General features: G+C 45.7%; 2 protein-coding genes and 1 long non-coding RNA gene across 11 annotated transcripts in view; 1 reads left to right on the top strand and 2 right to left on the bottom strand.

Annotated features, from left to right (window-relative positions):
* The window catches only part of COQ8A (coenzyme Q8A), a 48,599-nt gene extending 46,347 nt beyond the window's left edge, over positions 1–2,252 (bottom strand). Inside the window, exon 1 of the mRNA XM_072857065.1 lies at positions 2,157–2,252. The gene's annotated coding sequence lies outside the window, so the exon portion shown is untranslated. The remainder of the gene's footprint in view (positions 1–2,156) is intronic.
* A 177-nt stretch (positions 2,253–2,429) lies between these two features.
* Positions 2,430–21,210, top strand: part of LOC140649610 (uncharacterized) — a 58,380-nt gene continuing 39,599 nt past the window's right edge. For 3 of the 6 annotated variants that reach the window (XR_012041678.1, XR_012041677.1, XR_012041676.1), the window contains exons 1-4: positions 2,430–2,470; positions 3,134–3,216; positions 12,871–13,743; positions 14,097–14,236. This is a non-coding gene — a long non-coding RNA (uncharacterized lncRNA). Of the gene's footprint in view, positions 2,471–2,642; positions 2,780–3,133; positions 3,217–12,870; positions 13,744–14,096; positions 14,237–21,210 lie in introns of those variants that run through there. The other 3 variants (XR_012041681.1, XR_012041679.1, XR_012041680.1) reach the window with 3 other exon arrangements.
* Positions 6,188–21,210, bottom strand: part of PSEN2 (presenilin 2) — a 28,043-nt gene continuing 13,020 nt past the window's right edge. Inside the window, exons 9-11 of one of the 4 annotated variants that reach the window (XM_072857055.1) lie at positions 19,598–19,717; positions 19,141–19,259; positions 6,188–8,048 (exon numbers count right to left, since the gene is read on the bottom strand). In XM_072857055.1, coding sequence (XP_072713156.1) covers positions 7,860–8,048; positions 19,141–19,259; positions 19,598–19,717 — 428 coding nt within the window. In that variant the 3' untranslated portion in view covers positions 6,188–7,859. Of the gene's footprint in view, positions 8,049–13,426; positions 17,439–19,140; positions 19,260–19,597; positions 19,718–21,210 lie in introns of those variants that run through there. The other 3 variants (XM_072857054.1, XM_072857053.1, XM_072857056.1) reach the window with 3 other exon arrangements.

Raw genomic sequence — 21,210 nt, 5'->3', positions numbered from 1 at the left:
CTTTATTTTTAAAAGGGAGACACTGTCAAAGCACAGCAGGTCACCTATTTTTTCCCCCCCTCTTGAGTAAGACTGGACAACATACAACTGTTTATTCTAAGCATATCTTATTCAAGGTTACCAAGGTCATTGCTAACTAACAGAAAAGAAAAAGCATTTACAAAATACAGACATAAGTCTCCTGGTCTAAGAGCAAGCAGACTGGTAAGCACATGAACTGCAGCTAAACTTTTCCTCCTGATGGTATAAGAAAGACAGACAAGTTCTTACTACATGGCAGAAAAATGCAAGGCCACCCAAATTCTGTTTAAATGCCTACCTGCTTTCAGCCTTTAACTTGGAGCAATTTCTGAATCCTTTCAGAAGTCTTTTACTGAGCTACTACTGACTTTGGCCAGTATCCTTCTGCACCCAGTGCTAAGAATTATTTTGCATATGCTCAAAGCTCAGTGAAGCAATCTAATTTAAAGACAAGCAACTCAGGAAAGAAAGTTTAGAAGTCCTTAGGTTAATTCTTTTTAGAAAAACAATACTTTAGGTTATTGAAAGAAGAATCTTTTATATCCTCTCACATTTTTTTTTACCTAAACACTAAGTTAAAGAGTCTGCTGCATTTCTATTAAGAGTAGGTTTCCAGCATCTTTATTCTTTGTAAAGCTGAGCACAAAGTTTGGATTTTCATTGCACGGCGGGAATGCAGAGAAGTTCCCCACCTACGTTCCTGCTGGGTGGGACATGAGTGCGCCGGGGTATCAGAAATAGTGTTATTTCATAACAAACACAGTTCTGCAGAAATTAGGATGGTCAGTAACTATGAAACCAACATTACAGAAGCCAAACTTTTACCTCTGTAGTTACTTATAGGTAGTTTGCTCAGTGCCTGTTTAAAACTAAGTACCTCCCCATTAATTCCTGTTCACTTTGTTACAAAGATTCTACAAGCCTGTTAGCTTGCAAAGAGTAAGATTATTTCCTCAGGCGCCTTAGGCTTCTTTCCCCCCATTTCAGCTACAAGCAAGCTCAAAACAGCCAATGGATTTATTTTACACCCATCTTTAACCAGACGCACAGAACAGTCCCAGTGACAGAGAGAAATGAGATTCTAAACCAGAGCAGCCTGGAAAGCCAGCACACGCACACAGCACAGAACAGGACTCTGCATTTTCTTCTGCGATGCCCGTGGCAAGATGTGTACCCTGCAGAGCGGAAAAGCAGATTCCACCCCTGGTCCTAAGCCATTTTAGGCTGAATATACAGAATATCCTGTGCACCTGCTCGGGCGAGCGGAGAGGCACCGTCCTCTCTCCGAAGGGCGGGACTGCTAAGCGCAGAGCCCCCCCTGCGGCACAGGAGGAGGGACACAGACAGGTCCCCGTTGTCACCCCGAGCTGACGGGCTGCAGCAGGCGGCAGCGGCGCGGCCGGACCCAGCCGTTGCACAAGGCCTGGATCGCACGCGACCCGATGGGCAACCGGGCACAGTTACAAGCGCCCTAGCGTGCCCCGTACCGCTCGGTCACTCGCCAGGGCGGCTGAAGGCCCTGCTGACCGGCGCCCGGCCCCGCAAGGCCGGTCCCGGCGGCGTGTCGGCGCGGCCCCGCTGCTCACCGCCCGCGGCGACGGCTCCGGGCGGCGCGGCCTCCCCCACTCATGGCCCCAGCAAGGGCACGGAGCAGGCCGCAGCACCAGCTGGCTTCTGGCCGGCTCCAGCCCCGCGGGGCTCGGGCAGCCGCTGGCACGCCGCCGCCATTGCACGCCGGACCCCGCACACGTCCCCCCGCCGGGGACCGGCGCGCCGGCGGAGCGACCCCCGGGCCGAGGGGCCGGCCGGCGGCCTCGCGTCCTCTCCGCGCCGGGCACGAGCGTTCCCCTGCGGCAGCGCCGCCACCGCCCACCTCCCTTCCCTTCCCGCACCGCTCCGCTCCATCGCATCGCATCGCACTGCACGACCGAGTACCCCGCAGCCGCAGCCCCTTCCCCTCCGCCGCTGCGGCCGCTGCCCGTACCCCAGCCTGCGCGCCCGGATCAGACCGGACCAGCACAGCACAGCACAGCACAGCACAGCACAGCACAGCACAGCACAGCCTAGCCGCCACCGCCTGGCCTGGCCTGGCCTGGCCTGGCCTGGCTTCGCCCCACCGGCCCGGCAGCGCTCACCTGGCCGCCCCGGCACCGTCGCCCCGCTCCTCTCCGCTCCGCGCCCGCCGCCCGGGCCCGCGCGCTTGTTTACCGCCCCGGCCGCCCCTGCCGAGGCCCAGCCTCGCGCCCCGCCCCCGCGGCGCTCCCATTGGCGCCTCCGCAGGCCCCGCCCCGTACCGCGGCGCAACCGCTGCCGAGGAGCGTGCCGAGCCCGTGCGCCCCGCGCCCCCGCCAATGGCAGAAGGGCTCGGGCGGGGCGCCGGCCAATGAGGGGCGGGGAGGGGGCCGGGACGGCGCGCGTGGCGGCTGCAGGGGGACGTGAGGCCCGTGAGGTCCGTGCGGCGGCGGCCGTTGGGCGGAGGGGCGGGGGGCGGCGAGGCGAGGCGTGAGGTGCGTGTGCTGCGGGCGGGGAGGCCGGGCGGGGAGGCCGGGCGGGCGGCGCTTGGGGACCTGCTGGCATCGCGGGGGGGCCCGGCAGCCCCGCCACTGCCGCCTCCTGTCAGCCGCGGGACGGCCGCCTCCGGGCCGGCGGGCTCCTGTAACGAATGGGGACCGGCCCGGGGTGTGGGGGTGTCAGTCAGAGGTGGCGGTGTCTCGCCGCGATCCCGGCTGGCGGGGCGGCCTCGGGCCGGGCGGGAGAGGTTGGTCCCTCGGCGGGAAAGGACGCGGGCAGGCAGCGCTCGTAGCCCGCGCCTTAGGAGGGCCGGGGCGGGGGGGCATCACTGCTCAGGCAGTCCCGCCAGCCCTCCGGGGACGTTAATGTATACGAAGAGATGCACAGGAGCCCTGCGCCTAGCAGGCTCCAAGCAAATGCTAAGCGAAGGGAGCAGCCCCATTTTGTGGCGCTCCATGTCCGAGAAACCTTTGTACGTGGATGCCAGTGTGATTTTTCAAAGCATTGACTTAAAATTGCGGTTGATACTGCTCACGCATGTGTTGGAAATTGCATGCTCATATACGTGTTGGAAATAAAAATAGCACGGTGTTTCCTGCAGGTTGATTCCAGCGATGTGGTGTCTCACAGATGCTGCAAGGGGCTAATGGTAACAGCTAGCTCTGTGCTTTTCTGGATGTTCTGGTAAGCGCCTGTCTCTGTCAGCAACTTTCCTGTCTGAAAAATAACAATACATTCTTTATGGTGCATTTGCCACATGGCTGCATTAGTGCAGAAGTATATTTGGATGAGGCTTGGGGATTAAATAGTTCATTTCTTCTTAAAACAAACAGGATTCATAATTCTCCTCTAGTCCTAGCGTAACTTACAGGAGTGACCAACAAACAGCCCCAAGCTTTAATTTCAGTGTTGTCAGTTGCTTGCTTTGGCCAGCCTTTTCAGCTAACTAGTGGCTTGAATTGAGCGCTTAAATCCACACTGAAAGACCTATATCAAAGTTAGTAGGAGTTGTGGGTGCTGTGGATTTGTGAAAAAGGAAACTGGATAAATGATCTGCTACAAGGGTGTATAGGGGTTTGACTCTACACAGCCCGTTGGTGAACATTACTGCCAACTTGCTAGTGCCTAACTTAGAGTTAGGTACTCCCTCTGTAGAGGGGGATAATTATATTCCTTATCTCCAGTTGCTCATATCAAAGGTTATTTGGATGATATTTATGAACACACAAAATATTGTTCAAATATTACAGATATTCCTTCATGGTTTGGTTTTTTTTTTAATAAAAAGATATGCTTCCCATGCAAGCCCCACTCAGCTTCCCAGGTAAGGAGGTCTCCCCCATGAGGAGGTGTCTGCTAGGCACTGAACAGACAGCTACAAGTAAGTTTAGCAAAACTCATCACCCAGACATTATCCGGATTGAAAGCAAGCCTCAGTCAGTACTAGAAAGGCTAGATTTGAACTTGAAAGGTTAAAAAAACAATTCCCTGGGGAAGACACATTATTGACTTAATTGCTCTACACGCAGGCTGTGCGTAGACACAATATATCTGAAATGGAAAGGACAAACATGATGCATGTTTGAGAATGGGATGGAGACTGGATGTGTTAGGTGATGCAAAAACATGGCTGCAATAAGATACCAGCCTTGAAAAGTTTTGTCAAAAAAATGCCTAGTTTTCTTAATTTCAATACTGACACTTCCAAAAATGCATACGAATTAACTGTTCTATTTGTGGCTAATTCCATACTATTTTCTCTAAAGGAAAGATCATCTTTACCCTCATCTGGAAGGAGATATGTTTCAGATGTCTTTTCTAAGGACGCTCTTTTATCTACTCCTGTGCTGAATTTGGATGTCAGTTCTAAGTTTCTGTGTAACATCACTTTGCTTGCATCAGCTCGGCATTAATTGTGAAATGTGTCTTACTCACTGTGCTGAGCACGGAGAACTGCATGGGTTTCTGCATGAACACACTGTCATAGTTTGAGATGTAGGCAGAACAAGCACAGGATAAAGCTCTCCCCATCTTTCAAAGACAGGCCTGGCTGGTTCCCTTTATTCCCACGTGGTAAACCATTGGGTATTTCTGCCACTGCTGTTCAATTTGCATCACACCTTCTGTTGCCAGGCTTTCTGCAGCCTTAAAAGACCCCTTGAACTTGAGTGCAAGGCTAGCTCTTTCTATACTTAGACGAAAGAAGTGTCTGTTTTCCCACCCGATTTGGAACGCAAAGAGGTGGGATTGAAAGCTGGACTGAAGCTGCTGGGAGCAGATACTTTACGTGCTTTTCTGTTACTTTTTAGTTCTTGAGGGGACTAGGGGCAGGACACCCAGGACTCACAGTCCAGAATCCAGAGGCTAACTTTTGTGGGGATGGTTGCCTAATTGTGTCCACAATCCTAAATAAAAAGTCAAACATGGTGTATGTAAAGCACTGGGAGAATTGTTCCACGGCAGAAGCCATGCAAGATCTCCCTGTAAACTGGAGAAAAATGGTAAAAGAGAAGAAATACTTGTCAATATTTGGGATCGGTTTAGTGCTACCAATTATGAAATTTACAGCCCTGAACCCTGGAAAAAAGAAGGAGCAGAGTGCTGTACTTCAAAAATAGACCATCCTTTTCTTCAGAAAGACTATCAGTGTATCAGTGGTTTATGTAACAGCCTGGTGGTTGGCAGTTCCCATGGGCTTTGGGAGGTCCAAATTCAGGTTCCCTCTCTGCTTGTGAAGACTTAGAGCACTCCACCCTCACATCGGGACCCTAATTGTTATGCATGCTCTTGCCTTCTCCTCTCTCCAGCATTATTCATATTGTTATTATTTATTATTATGCTCTACACAATGTGAAAGCTCAGCAAGAGGAAATGAGAATGGAGCACTCCTCCATCCCTTCCAAATCCCAGACAAATTTACAGTCTGCCCTTGTGCAAACTGTGCCTTGTTTACAGGCAGGAGTCATGGACAAGAATCCTGTGGGGATCAGCCCAGGCCACCCCATTCTGGTTTTGTGCCCTCCACCAAAGGATTGTAGGTAAAACAGCAGTGACACCTGCTTCACCCATGCTTTGAATCAATTGTCAGAGTTTGTGCAGGAGCTGATCTGCTAAATGTGCTATGCAAACACTTGCCAGATAAAGCCCTTCCAAGCAGGGCAGAGAGAAGAAACTTGGGAAACTTCTATGTAAAAACCTAAACGCTGGCATCCATTGATGCCTTAGTGCCTCCAGTATGATGTGACAGCAGAATGAGGTTGTTCAGGTTAAAAGTTTTTATTTCGGTGTCTAAATCTCATGTAATTTTTGTGCTATGTGCCTGCATTCTTTTGCAGATCTGTGCAATGCGGATCTGAATTTACAGAGCAAGCCAGAGCAGTCCTGTGAAAAAGCAAGTTCACAGATTTTGAGGAGTCTCTTGATTACCTATAAGAACAAGAAGTGAACATTATTAAGAAATCAGACACAACACATCTTTGGCATTACAACTGTCATTTGCTTCTCACATCTTGTTCAGTAGTCTTATATTCAGTCAAATTTCAACATACTTGCTGCCTTATTCAGAAACGTGAGCATTTCTGTCAAGAATCTTACACGTATGAGGATTATATAAATCGATCTTTTATTATAATAAAAGTATGGTAAATTTGATTATGATATAAATTACAATACAGCTATAAATACTATAATGACATATCTGTCCTCATAATATATAAATATAATGGAAATTATAATAAATTTAAATTATAACTAATAATGAGTCATACTTCCCCAGAGCCTTCTCTCTACTGATGTTAAAATGGTTTGTTGAAGATTATTTAATTCTTCAAATATCCTGATTTTGCAAGTCAGAGAGAGGTCAGTACCTTACCCAAGGTCAGTGGGAAAGCTTGATGTAGCAGCTGCTTTAGCCATGCCATCATATCGTCACCTCGTATTGCCTGTTGATACTTATATAACGAAAGGCTTAATGATGCAATTTCATGAGGTGCATAAACAGCTCTGCTGCGGGTCTGGGGTAGAAGCAGCAAGAAGGGCACCGGAAAGAGCAAGTCTAGGGCTCTTTGACTGTGACTTCCAGCAGGGTCGCTGTCAGCCTTTGGGTGGGGTTGCTTTCCTTCCTTCTCCTGTTTGCTGTTTTCTGAGAGGTGTCTGTTTGCTCACCACCTAGCAGCTCGCCACTTACTGGGTGCCAGGGAACACCCAAGAAAGCTCTGGCAGCTCTGATGCTGACTGCTTTGAAGAACCCGGTGAAAGTTGGCTTCTTTAAAGCCTCGTACAAAGCAGGCCAAGTTCCCAGAGAGGAACACGGAGAGGAATGGGCCAGAGTGGCTGAACTTCTACAAACAACAAAATTTGGAGAACCAGAGCCTGGAAGGATCTTTGGGCCCTGCAGTAAGAAGGGCTCCATTGCCACAGGAAATTAGTAGGCAGAAAACTAACCTGCAGAAAAAAAGAGTTAATGGAGTCTCAATTAAGCAGCTATTGGTCATGTCATTAGGTTGACAAGTATCCAGGCTATGCAGAGAACACTCAGAAATCCTCTTGCATAGGACAGGCCCAAGCTGTTTCTCCAACCACAATAAAATATACGTCACCATCCTTCTGTGTTCACACAGCTAACCACAAAGCAAAAGCTGCTCTGGAAATGCTTCCCTCTGTTCTCCTTCTCCAAGCAACCACTGAGGCTCAGATAAAATACCTCTTGAGGAATTTTGCCTTGTGTTCACTCATGTTCTTTAGAGGGTAATTTCTTCAGAGCAGGAGGAATGTCTTATCTGACTACATAGATTTATGGTGTTCCATCAACATATTATAATAATACAGGGATGATGAACTGGAACAGCTCAAGGAGAAGTCACTGGACAGGTGGCTTGGTTTTAGTAGTTAACTGGTAGGTATTTCAAAACTTTGGCAGGTTTCAATGACGCCGTTTGTACCATATATTATTTACATGGCTTTATGGCCAAGAATGAGAGCAACAGCCTTGTAAAGAAATGAGATCTCTCTGACTCAGTCAGTGGTAGATGCACGTCCAGTATCATCATAGTCCAAATGATGAGCTATTTTTGTAACACTTCGGACTTCTCTGATTCCTGAACTGTGTATTTTCATCCCAAAGCACTCAGGCATTCTTTGCACTTCTCCTTCCTTTCCCTCTCCCCTCACTGCAAAGGGAAGGAGCCAAGGCTCAATTTCATTTAGTCAGTGAGCACTTTATTTTTAAGATGATTTAGTGCTGTCACAAGGAGCCAGTGTGGCAGTTCTCGAGACAAATCTTCTCCGTCTAAGAGGAAGACACAGTGCAGGGAGCAGGATGGGGTATCTCATGGTTTCCCCTCGCATTTTCCTTCCAGGGCTTTCAGTGAGCAGCCTTGCTCCACGCAGCTGGAGAGAGCAGGGAACACCAGTGGGGCTGCTGGAGGGCCCCTAGCCCCCTGGCTGGGAGGAGGTGGGCACGGGTGGCCATCACGTTCTGTGGAGGGGAGAGGACTGCTGAAGGGCTGCCTTGTCCCCTAGTTGAAAAAAAAGGAGGGAGAAGAAGACACAAAAACCTTGCCTTTGCCACCTAGGTTTTGCCCTGCTGAGAAAGCTACCTTCACAGGTGCCTCTCTGTGCCCCTGCTCACACCGCTCACCCATTCTGTGTCACCCAGAGAGGGGCTGCTTTGGGGAAGGAAAGGTGAAGGGTGTCAAACCACAGAGGTGATTTATTATCTCTGTGGGTCTGCAGGGAAGAGACCAACACAGGCCTGGGAGGCCAGCGTTGGTAGCAAAGCCTAAGGCTCGAGCATTTCTTGTCTCCTGCTATCATCTATCCAGAACAGACTGCAGTGGCTCTTGACAAGGTATTTTTGGCTCATGCTATATAGCTCCAGGGCATTGACTATAGAGTACTGAACTCTTAATAGGAGGTCGGCGCAGGCCCACCAATGCTAGGGTTATCTCTAATAATTATTTGGGGAAAAAGTAGCAAGTCTACTCTCCAGGCATTTTAGAGGGTACCTGCCTGGATTTCTCTTGTCAGGGATGTGAGACAGATCACAGCCTCGTTGTCTTTCACCAGTGTTTGCCCTTGCCCTCCACATACACATGCTCAGCGGGCTGGAAAACATGATTTTCTCTCCCACTGGGGGAAAAGAAGCATTGCAAATATGTTCTCACAAACTGGAAATTTACATATAAGTATATGGATTTTTTTCTCTCTTTAGGTTATGAAAGAAAACAAAACTAGGTGTTATTCTCTAGATGAGGTGGTAACAAGCCACAACAAGCCCAAGCTACAAACATGTTCATCACTGACACAGGACTGCCAGAAAAAGTTGTGCAGCACGCCACGCATACGCCACCATCCCACGCATATGCCACCATCCCATGCATACGCCACCACCCCACACTCGGCTGTGGCTCATGCCACCCACCGCTCCCTCCAATCTTTGCCACATGGGTGCCAAGCAGGTACCGGGTGCTTTGGAAAATTGGAGACAAGCCCATGGGGGTGGAGTACGTTGAGAGAAGGACAGTACCAGGTGGAGAGGCTGCACATAGAAGCACTAAATGGAAGAAAGTGATACCAGTCCTTGTCTTTGGATAGCGTGTGGGACAGGCACCTTGCCCCTGCCACCTTAGCAATTAGTGTAGTAAAAGATTCACAATATTGTGCTTGCCTGTTCAAATTCTGTTGCACAACAGTGCTTTTTACAGGTATCAAGCAAAGCCATTTTAGATGAGATGAAGTTGAAAAGAGTGCAGCAGCTGCGTACCTCAAGAATACGGTATTTCTGTTTCTCCCCAAATCTGTGAGACTCGGTTAAACATTATTCAGTCTGTAATTCTTCTTTATCTCTAGGCTAGACAGATCAGTTGTTTCTGCTCATTGTAAACTGCATTTGCTTGCATAGTTTGGTGAGTGCTTTGCCCTCTCCTCTTGCCACCTGATTGATTACATGTACCTCAATCGATCCTGCACAGGCATAGTGGAAAGGCTCAGTTCTTTGTAGCTTCCAGCCAGGATTCACTTTACAGATGATACCTAGCAAAGCCATTCACCCCCTGGGTAAACATGGCAAATTAATTTTGAAGCTAGGCAAACAGAAGCCCGTCCTTTGCCTGTGTTTAGCCACTCTAAAGAGCCTTTTACAATGGACAGAAGGGTTATCTGGAACAGTTTGCGCAGAGTTGTTCTAAACGGGAAGGCAAGCTGGAGCCAGGGAATATGGAGTATCAGGGCTATTTTTTAACACTTTACTGGAACTAAGAATTAACACTAGTCATCAGAGGTTGCTCTGCTGGGTAATGGTAAAGCGTGCTGCCAAACTCAGCCATTGCCCCCAGCTTTTGGCACAGCATTGCCATGTGTCACATCGCTCGAGAGCAGTGAGCCACTTTGCCCCAGGCTGGAATCGTCCCCGAGACAACGTGTTTTCTTTCACTGCCCTGAGAGCCGGTCCTTGTTCTGGCTTCCTGGCATCTTGCCTCACTGTTCCAACATGCAGCAAGGTGTGGGAGTGAGACAGGGAAAGGTGCAGGGGTTTTTGAGTGCCTGTGTGGCAAACGGACAAACTCATAAGCTCCATCCACTTGCCTTAAGGTGATTTGTAGATAGTCCTGACAATTTACTTCTAGCAGTCAGTCTAGGGGGAAAGCAGAATCATTGCTACCTTTGGATGCCGACTGACCCTTTTTCTGCTTTGCTGTGGCTATTGATCCAATTCCTGGGGTCAGTTGAGAAGGACTGCATAATCTGACCTCTAGTATCTACATCTGTGTCTGCATACCTGGAGAGAGAGATCGATCGGTGGCAGAATATCCCAACTGACACGTATCCAAGTGCAGCTAAGAGGGAGACACCAGCAGTTAATACAAGCCTCTGGAAGGAATGACTGATCAAGAGATGGTCCAGACATCCAGGTTAAGCCCTTCATTTGACCCTGAGCAAATTCTTCAAGTCCTATCTGTAAAATAGGGCTAATGGCATTCTTCTGCTCTGTTGCGCTCTTGAAGTCTGACTCCTAAAGTGCTTAGAAAGCCTCAGTGGAAGCACAGCAGAGTAATTTCAACATGCTCTGTAGCTGTGCACAGGGAAAAGAGCTTGCCTTCAGGCACAGCAGTGCCAAGAACCAGCAGTGCAGGTTCACTCTCCCATCAACTCCCAGACGCTTCCAAGAAGATTTCTAGCCTGGAGGAGCCCCAGGTGGGAGCACAAAGATGTCGCTTTCCTGCAGCAATCCCGCTAGATACAGTATCTAATGATGAAGCCTGGACAGTGACTACATCCTGTGCCATCCACTCCATGGACATCAACAACTGTCACTTCAGTTTAACTGGTGGCCTGCTTTCAAAGCACAGGAAACATTGTTCATGTCCTGGAAGACGGATGTTCTCCCTGTTCTCTGCAGCAGCACTCCTATTTCATGATGGCACTGAAAAGCGTGCACACACACAATGGTAGCAAGGAAGGCGGCCTAACCCTTTACATGCTAAGTGCCTTTGGTATTGCTTTATGTCCCCTGCTAGCCCTCATTTTCCCATCCTGTTTAAGTCTTTAAAGCTACAGTTGCACTGCCATAACAGGCAGCACCCCACTCCTCTTTTGTAAATCTAAGCCATGCCTCAGGTATGTTTTGGTTTTTCTAACCTTTTATTCTTCCCTAGGCTGACTGGCCACAGCCTCTATAGCCAAATGCATTTGCTGGATTTCTATTCCCCGTTAGTTTTCTGCACAACCCAGAGTTTGAATTGGCAGCATGATGAGTTGTCTGAAATCATTCAGTGTGTTTGCCATTTCAGTTCTTAGCTTGCCCACCCAAATCACATAGGGACAGAAATCACTTTTTTTTTTTTTCCTCCTTATTAAAGAAAGTCAAACGGTTTTCATGCCTCTTGGGAATTGCACATAACAGTGCTGGAAGACTAACTATTAGCACAAAATTTGGAAAACAAAAATAGCTCAAATTTGAACTTCCCAGAATATTACAAAGGCCATATTTAGAGAGGGCGTATGTTTTCTGGCATGATGAAGGAGTAAGAAGTTCCTGTTGGACTAATTGTTAACGCTACTGGCATTTTATTGCTACTGACTGGTGGTATATCAAAGCTGTGGATAGGAAGCATTAAAAATAATCCTGAATACCTACCTCCAGCTCCAGAGATCTTGCTTGCCTTACACCAGTTTTGAAGGAATACTCAGGTTCTTTCATAAAGAGATATGGCTCTACCAAGTCAGGGAGAATTGTAATTGCTTATATTTAGCTTTGTAAAGATTGAGGATGGCATGGCGTAAGTTAAAAGGTTGGATCAGTTTTCCATACTTGCTCTCACGCTCTTTTTACATTGTTCCTACTCTGCTTAAATGCAAGTTAGCTGTGGAGTTACTCACATTTTATACTGGGGTGAGCAAGGTCTCCCTGAAATCATAGGAACCAATGATATAGGAGAAAACAGGCCTAATGGTTTTCCTACTCTGCCCCCTTCTGATTCTTCAGGCCCTGCAAGGCAGTTCGGGAGTGCCAGGCTTCACACCATTTATTTCTGCACAAACCTAAGCCTGAGTTGGCCTTGGGAGCTGTCACTTAGTTCAGGCTGCATTTGATAGGACTCAAACAGTTCCCAGTTTTGGAAAACTTCCATTCCAACTACTTGGCCCTGTACCTCTCTCAGGTTTCTATATCAAGAAGTTTAGCTAGTTCCACTTCAAAGTCTCTATTTATTTATATCTTTTTAATACTGAGCCATAAATAGTGCTGAGTACTGCCACCTCCCACATTGTGCTCTTGGGCACCTGTCAAACAAACGTGTCACACGAAAGAGAAGACAACAGTTCATATTCACTTAGCTCCTTGAGTAACCAGGGCAAATGTCTTGAATTTAGAGTGGGAAAAGATAGGTGATAGCAAACCTGCAGCAAAAGGAAGATGTAAAAGGAAGGATAGTAACTTGTGCAATCACATTTGATGTCTTGATCTGATGTGGGCAGATCTTTCTTATGTAACCAAGCTTAAATGCAGCATTTACTCTCTTATTCTTGCTCTGTTTCCCATTTGTAGAATGGGAACAGCTCACATCACTTTACCTTACTGGGGACAGGGGAAGCAAGGATAAATTCAACAAGGGATCCAAGTGTGTTAGGGGGCATATGAATAGTGTGGTAGGAGAAGTTCTGGCAAAGATACGACATTTGTCCAGGCTGCCCTCTTAGAAAACAACTGAGTTCAAGAAAACTCGATAGCCCCTGGTGCTCCTGATGGCACAGACAACATGATCTAGCTAGACCCTAGATTCCCCAGTGCTGAGAGCTGGAATGACAGCAGTGTACTTTTTTTTTTTTTTTCCTCCCCAGATTAGCAAGACCTGCTGGGACCGAACAGGAGACTGCAAGTGAGAGGAGGAATGACAAAACAGCAAGTATAATTATTCCTTTGCTTCTTGAAGATGCTCAGAAGAAAATCTAATTTAGCGATGTCTGGAGGAGCCCCTGACTTATGCTTGGGGTTTGTAGGACTGAAACTAGGGCTGAATGCTTTTAAAACAAAAAAAATAGGGGGGACCCAAAGAAAATGGAGTGTGCAATGTAACAGCAGCACCTCACCCAGAGTTGCAGTGCTGAACACAGCATCACATTGAAACCAGCTGGTTTTAAATGGATTCTGGTACAGTGTGAGCTGACTTTCACTCAAAGCCTCTCCCTTGCTGTGCCAAAACTGCAGCTGTTCTGGGGTGTGGGGTGCCTGCTTTCTCCCTGCCGTGAGGGAGACTCCAGGGCCTTCAGCCTCATTGAAAAAACAAGGGGCACACAGCAGAGTACTTTAAAATGTCTGGTACTTCTCCATACAGACTTACTGCCCTCCCGTGGCTGCCAAGGAACACCTCTAATGCAGAAACAGGTAGACCAGGGACTGAGGGAAACAATAAAGAAAAATAACTGTATATTTAATTTAAACCAAAATGCAATTTGAGTTACAAGGAAGAGGAAGGCAAACACACTCTGTGATTAACTGGAAGTACCTAGGAAGGCAAGAAGAAAGCAGAGAAATTTACTGGTTTGGGAGTAGCAGGGAAACCTCCAAATACTTTCTTTTGCAAGGACAGTGGGCCTTGAGCTATTCTTCACCAGAGTCCTGTCAGCAAGTGCCATTTACTCAGAGAGAAGGTCCATCTAACTTCATCCGATTGCCCCATGAAGGAGACTTCACTAGCGACTGGTGCAAAGAAGGTATGGGAGAGCAGACCACTGCTCCTTTTCCTGACTGTGGTAGGCGCGTGCTGTGACCTTCCTGTATCTACTAACCCTCATTGGCCCAGCTTCAGCAGTGTTTATAAAGCTCTTGCTGAGACACCTCATATTGCAAATGTGTCCTTTTCTCTCTGTGAACCAGGAGATGACATTTCTAGCACAGATCAACTCCTTTCTAAGGGACTCCCCTTAAGAGCCTGAAGTTAGGTTTTATGAATGAGACCTCAAGTATCTGATGAGAGCTGCTGTGGAAGCACTGCATGGTTCTGCAAGGAGTGCCTGTTTCTCGTACTTTCTTTATGACTGTGCTGCTTCTTGTGCACTCTCTGCAGGCAGAATGCATCTCCAGTCTTTGATGCACAGTAGACACTTTAAACAAAACAACCTCGAAGCAATCAAAACCAAAAGCAACAATGAAGTGGCAAGAAGGAAACACAGCAATAAGCACAAACAGCAACTGCGTGGTCAGAAGGTAACAATACCAAACTGGTTGAATTGCACATGCTTCTAATAAAGGCACTAAATGCTGCAAGGAGGCCACATATCTCCCACCAATGAAAACCTTGGGTTTGCATTAGGCAGGCTTACCGCTACGTTTTTGTTCATGGACGTAGCTTCAGTCTTACATGTTAAGAGATTGGTGTATGCCCAAGCCACATTTGAGACTAGATGCAATGAGACACTCATTTTAGACTGGAGAGGAGGAGTGGGTGTGACAGGGATCATGTAGGAAAATGCCAACACATGGCACCTCCTATAGGACTTCAGGCTGTTGAGTGAAACCTGCATCAAAACGGGTGTCACCCCAGCCTACCTGACAGCTGTGCTTTTTCAGGGATGCGCATCAGTGGGAGTATTAGGATTTCTTCAGGGTGAAAGAGAGTGCAGTTCAGCAGAGCGTGCAGCAAGTTGAAAACAGTGAATGAACATAGTAGACAGACAAATGCTTTGCTCATTCAAGTCGCCAGGTCACTGAGTCAGTATCTCATGTAGTAGCCAATTAGGGAGTAGAGTAAATCTTGCCCTCTCTCTTTTCACATCTTAGGCCATGCTGCACAATGTTAACATCACTAACAAAACTTCACTTTATGCACAGGTGAAAATGTCGAATGAGATGAGAAATCACTCAATATAATTTTTAAAACTTGTGTGTATGTATGTATATACACACATAAACACACACAGTGAATATAAATATTTGTAGTAAATACCTATGAATTTTTACACAATTAAAATCACTCCAGTATATAGGTGATATACTCCTATCACTCACCAGGACAATACATTTTGTTGCACTGACAGAATCTATTGCTCAGTTACCTTTTAAATTACAATTTTTATAAGTTATGTAGAATTGCTCAGTGGAAGGCCAATCTTTGTCAAGCACAAATCTGCAGAAAACCAGCATCTCCGGTAGTGATCCTTCAATATTTGAAGGTACCCCCCCAGCTTCCTTCAAATATCAACTCTGCTTTCATAGAAATAAATTGTTTCTAACAATATGCTACAACCCTGTTAAGCCAAGCAGGATTTTCCTTCTAGTACATATAAACATTTCACATCCTTTCTACACCACACAATGAAAAAGTAAAATCATGTTTGCAAGTGATTGTATTCCGATTTGGCCCCATAACCGCTTTAAAACAACAACAACAACAACAACAAACAAACCAAAAAACCAAACAAACAAAAAGAAAACCCAACTCTCACATAAACTTTAAAAATCAGCAGACAGAGAGCTCTAGTGATTTACATTTCCAAAGGAAATACCTTTTAGTAATAATTAACTCTGTGCAGCTGTTAAGTCCAAACATTGCAAGTGTAAGAAATGAGGACAGAAAACTAAACAAAGAGCAAGAATTACTTGTCCGAGACACACACAACTCGTAAAAACCCTTACACACTTTAAAAATTTGTTTGAATCACCTGTTTGATGTCCTTGTTAAATATCAAAGTAGATTAGCTTGAACAAATCTATTGGAAAAAGCACTACCTTAAAAATGCGTAGTTCAAAGCCTTATCTAAAAAGTATTTTCAGAGATTAAATTCTGCATCTCGCAATGACATCGCATTATTCACAAAATCTTGCATAATGTTACATTTTGAAACACTGACGTTGATCAGCTGTCAAAGAAAACAGAGCTTGTTTGCGTAATAGACACTCAAGTAAAAAGAAAAGGAAAAAAAATCACAGAACTTGGCTATTTCTAAAAAACTGACTCTTGGAGTAGAAATAAAAAGATTTTAAAGGTGGAGAAAGCAGTAAGGTTCAGTCAGACCTGTATTTTTTACTGGCAACAGGCACTGTGCTTTTTTTTTTTTTTTAATGAACTCACTTGAGGCTGTGTAAACATTCCTAGCATTAATGATGCCTTATGTAGAGTTATGTAACAGCAGATTAAAGTTTGCACCCCCATATTTTGATAGAAACTATGACAGGGTATTTCCAAAAGAGTCCCTTTGACATTAAATAGCTATTTTTAAATTTGTAATTAAAAAAAAAAAAATCTTTAAACAGTACCAAAAACTAGGTAAACCAAGCCTCAATCAGTGTAAGAGGACCTCTTCATAAAGGGAAGGTAGACCTTCCTTTGGAGTGGTTACAACAATGCACAGAAATGAGACCAGAAATACACACAAGAAGTTACAGGTCAACTGATTTACTGGAGTTGTGCAGTAATTTCCACCTTATGGTAATTTGAGGATTGTAGTATAGACCCAGAAAAAGATTTCCAAAAAGATAAAATGCTGGGAGGAGACAGGAAAAAGTATCTGTCTTCCCACGCTGAGGATCTGATGCGCTGGAACGGGCAGCCCTGCCTTCAGCTGTTAGCTGCAGTGGTGGATGCGCTCAGAACCAGAAGCCTGATGTTTAAACATCCCACCATTGACATCCTGTCTAGATCCATCATGGCTCACTATGTCTGACTAAGGTCAGAATAAATAGGCATCTGGGGCAATTTCAACAGAAGTTGTGTGCACAGAGGCCAGCTTATGAAGTTCAGCCTCACTTACTTCTCTAATGTTCACGACCAGGTGTAACGCACTGCTCTGTTCTGTGCATGCTGACTGCTATGCTTTTCTGATTGCAAGTAGAACTTGTACTGCACGTTTGCACAACACTTCGAAAGTGTGAAGCATTAGCAATTCTAGAGTACAGTTAAACTTGACTGCAATTCCAGGGCTAAAACACCTTAGCTTCTGGAAGCACAGAGCAGATTCTTCACCTCTCCTGTGTCCCATGCTACATACAGGTTTCCGTGCTCACAACGGCCAGTGTGCACATCAAATAACATAGAAGTAATGCTCTGACATGAGCAGTGAGCCAGGCTTTTCATTGGAGTCCAAGAGTCCTGTGAAAAATCTCAGTTCAACATGTAACTATTAGATTAGTACACATCATGTCACAGAGTTAGTGTTTTCCTTACAAATATATGGCACTAATTATCACTTATTCCAAACAGTGTACCATACTTCACAGCAAAGCTTTAAAAAAAATCCTTTAACTCCCACTTCTTCTAAATATACAGCTGGTGGGAGGCCAGGGTGTCCATGAACGGTCGCACAAGGTTGTCTGTCGAGAAGTAAAAGACCAAGCCAAAGGTGATGGAGATGGGAAGAGCAGGCAGTGCTTTCTTAAAAACAGCCAGTAATAAAAGAGTTAAGCATAAACCCTGCCAGAGACAAAGAGAATAAAAAACACAAGGAGATATAGTAAGAAGCCCAGAAATGTTACCTGTCATCAACAAACTAATATACAAACAATAAGCTATATACACTGTACAGCAAATGAAGCCTGTCTGAACTACCAGCGGCATGAGGTGCATTTGCGCACGCCTTCATCTTTCATGCAAGCTGGTCAGGTATTTTCTTCAGCAATCTTGAGCACAGCTCTCTGCTGAGAAAGTGGTATAAACAGCTAGTGCTGACATACAGCTGACCCCGAGAGGTTAATTTATTTACAGATTATTTTACATTTTGTTCTATGCCATTATGTATTAAGTACTGATCCAGCAGATAAAAAGCACTTAAATCCTGGTGAACTGCACAGATAAGGAGTTTCACTGGAGGACCAATACACAGCAGCATGTACTTCTAACACCTTCCCAGTTTTCAAGGTCTCTTGGGGTAAAAAAAGAACAAAAAACCAAAACAAAACATCCACTGCTGTTCTTTTGACTAGATTGCTTACTATGTTAGGTGAACCCTGGTTTTATCTGGATAGCAAGCCAAGATCTGTTTTTTTGAGCATGTGTGAAAGCTTTTGTACATTTTGGGTAGACAGTATGGCTAAGGGCATTTAGGTATGGATTTCTTCTCTCATCTGAGCCCTTTTTTCTTCCTCCATGATGACAAAACTTCAGAGACTCTAGGCTCCAAAAATTTTAACAGCACCGTAAAAGAAACAGAATGGGGCATTTGGCCTCATGGACAGACAAGAGAGAGCATTTCCCCCAGCAAAGGGGCCCTGTGCTGGACCCCGGGATATGGAGCTAGGTGATCCTATAGGTTTCTCTGACCTGTGAGGTAGGAAAGCTACACTCAACACACTTTATTTAAGTTAGCTCATTTCTAGTTCTCATGCTTTTTGATCCATGATCTTCACAAGTGAAAGTTACTGTCTTTCACTATCCTTGGAATCTAAGTGGGGAAATGGAGGCCCAAGAAGGATCAGGTAATTCATTTTGCTCCACCTTCTAAAACTCCTGCTGTTGCCCTTCTGGTTAGTTTCACTAAGGATGCTGGTGTAAACAGCAAGTTCCTAGTAATTATTTTCTACCTAGGTGAAAACTCAACAGTGTGTGGTCATTGGACCTGGCAGGACCAAGGCCTTTAGCAGTTACAGTACGATTGTCATCTGCTTTTACTGATAATTTCCATGGATTTTTAAGTCTCCTTCCTTCCTGTTTTTTCCAGCATGAGCACAGGAACAAGACAGGTCTTCATCCTCTTATTTAGCTGTTCTCCTTAGAAAAAGGGAGTTAACATTTTCAACTACACTTGCTTGTCAATGTGGGGTTCCTAATACTGGCTCTTGTGGCTGACAGAAGTCCCCAGTCTTTAACACTGAAGCAAATACACTAACAGTTCAGCTGTAACTTTTTTCCCTGGGGCTGTTTCACCCCCACCATCTCCACACTTGGCTCTGCTCTGAGGAATCCTCCCTCCCAGCTTGTATCATTCGGCTTCTCCCAGTGGCTGTTTAAAGCCTGTCTTTATAGACAGAGCACTGGGCTGGGAAATCCACTGGTGGTTTCTCCTAAACACCCAGCATGTTACCTGCAGAGATTTAGCAGTGCTCAGGTGCTGGTACTTCTGGCAACACCACTGTGCTAAACAGGCTGTAACCAAGTTTTTAAAAGCTTGCTCACTTACTATGAGAATGGCTACAAAGCAGGCCAGCGTAGTATTCCAGTCTCCACTAGCTGTGGCAGCTGCCTTCCCAACGAGCACACTGTAAAATATGAAGTCTCCAAGGCCCAGCTTCACACCCCCTGAGAGAAGTGGAAAAAGAAAACAAGCGTTACTTCTGCTCCTCCTGTTCTGCTTCCTCCTGAACAAATTCTTGTCCCCTGGGGAGCAGGTGAAGGTTCCTGCTTAAATTGTCCATGTAGCCAAGAAACGCCACTGGAACCACAATCCCAGAACAGACACTGCAGCAGCAAGAAGTAATACAAAGTCAGACTCAAGATCTTTGTTGCTCAACCAGTCACAACTCTTCAAGTTAACTGCAATTAGGCCAAACTGGGTAACAGAGTGTTAACCACAATGAGTAAAAACATCAGGCGCTGATTCCGACTACACTGAAAACAAAGTATGAAGCTTCCCTTACTTTCCTCCTCCTCGACCTCCTCGAAAGAAGTGATGGGGCGGGTTGGAACGGGACTCCTTGTCTCTGACATCCGAGAGCCTGTGTGTGAAGGGCTCCTGTGGTTCTCTCTCCCATCCTCAGCTTGGTTTCACAAAGACAGGCCAAGAAGACCAGACAAAAAAAAAGAAACACAAGAGGTAGCTACATTTATAACTTGCTTTAATGCATGAAATCCACACTGTTGTGAAGCTTCTCTGGAATGGGTAAGCCCTTTGTTTCTTGGAGGTGTGATCATCAGGACCAGTTCAATCAGAGGCATTTAGCAGCTTTGAGGAAAATACGTGTGTGATTATTTGAAACAGTTGGAAGGGTACATGTTCACAGCTTCTTTGGCAGCTATCCAGGAGTTCAATGGCTTTAACAAGCGAGTACATACACAGAACTAAGCATTGCTCTGCACAGGCTAGAATGACAAGTAAAACCAAGTCAACTTAATATGCACTCCCACGTTGTTGTATCTTTGGGGTGGAGGTGCTCAGCTATCCCTTAACTGGTAGTATGACAAAAATAGATGACTAAGAGGACTGCCATTTATGAGAAAAGTTCTGCCCTGAATCACATTGACATTGGGGCTGGGTGTTCACGTGTAGTACGTGGACACATTTAATTGTTCATAGATTTAATTTTTTCTTTTTGTCATGTTAAACACATCTAACAGAGCCCTTGGTAGTGCTTTTGGAAGCAGCCAGTCTGGGATATAGTACTCTGATAGTTCCTATTTTTCAGAAGCGCTCATACAAACTTTCCAATCCACGTCAGTCTGACGGGATGCTGCCACTGCGAGCGGACTGTGATCTGGGACACACAGAGCTTCCACAGTGGCATTCTGTATGCCTCAGCACGTAGTTTGCTCCTGCTCTGTGCCCAGTTTCAAAGCAGGATTGTGTCCCTGCAGTTTGTTAGTATGTCAGCTGCTTTATCCTGAAATAAACAGCATGTTCAGTTATCAAGCATTAGCATACATTTATTTATAGCTTTAACATAAAAAGGTACTGTCATCTCTGAAGTGCAACAGGACCAGATGGGAAATCCTCCCAACACCACAAGTCAGATTTTATTCAAACACCTTCAAAACTGCAGTTTAACTTGCATTTCAGGAAGATAAAAGCAAAGGCACAAAAATTACTACAGGACCAGCTAGAATGTAAACTTGGAATGCATCAGCTGCTGTTGGGTAACTGCCCAACCATAAGCCTTTACGCAAGGGTAAATGTAAAGACGTTCATTTTTTTTGGCAGGCTAAGCCATATTGCACTTACAGCTAGGTAAAAGCATGTCTGTTCCATGGCAGTGGCCTGAATGCAACACACTGCAATGCACTTAAGTTCACCAGCTCATTGGCATTATATTCATGAGCCTATGTTGTAATTTTGCATCCCCAGCTAGTAAAAATATAAACCCCGCTAGCTCACTTTCAGCTTTGACTTCAGTACGTCTGAAGATGTGTGTTGGACAACACTTTTGCTTGTTTTTTTCGTTGGTTGGTTTGTTTTTTAAATAAAGGCAGCCTGAATACTGGAGCTTCCTACATCGTCTGGTCATCTTTGCTGCCAGTCCAAACAGCAGGTTTCAGA

The sequence above is a fragment of the Ciconia boyciana genome, chromosome 3, assembly GCF_034638445.1.
Source record: "Ciconia boyciana chromosome 3, ASM3463844v1, whole genome shotgun sequence".
In the NCBI taxonomy this organism is placed as follows: Eukaryota; Metazoa; Chordata; class Aves; order Ciconiiformes; family Ciconiidae; genus Ciconia; species Ciconia boyciana.
Note: the sequence above shows the minus strand (reverse complement) of the source record. Positions and strands in the feature narration are given on the sequence as shown.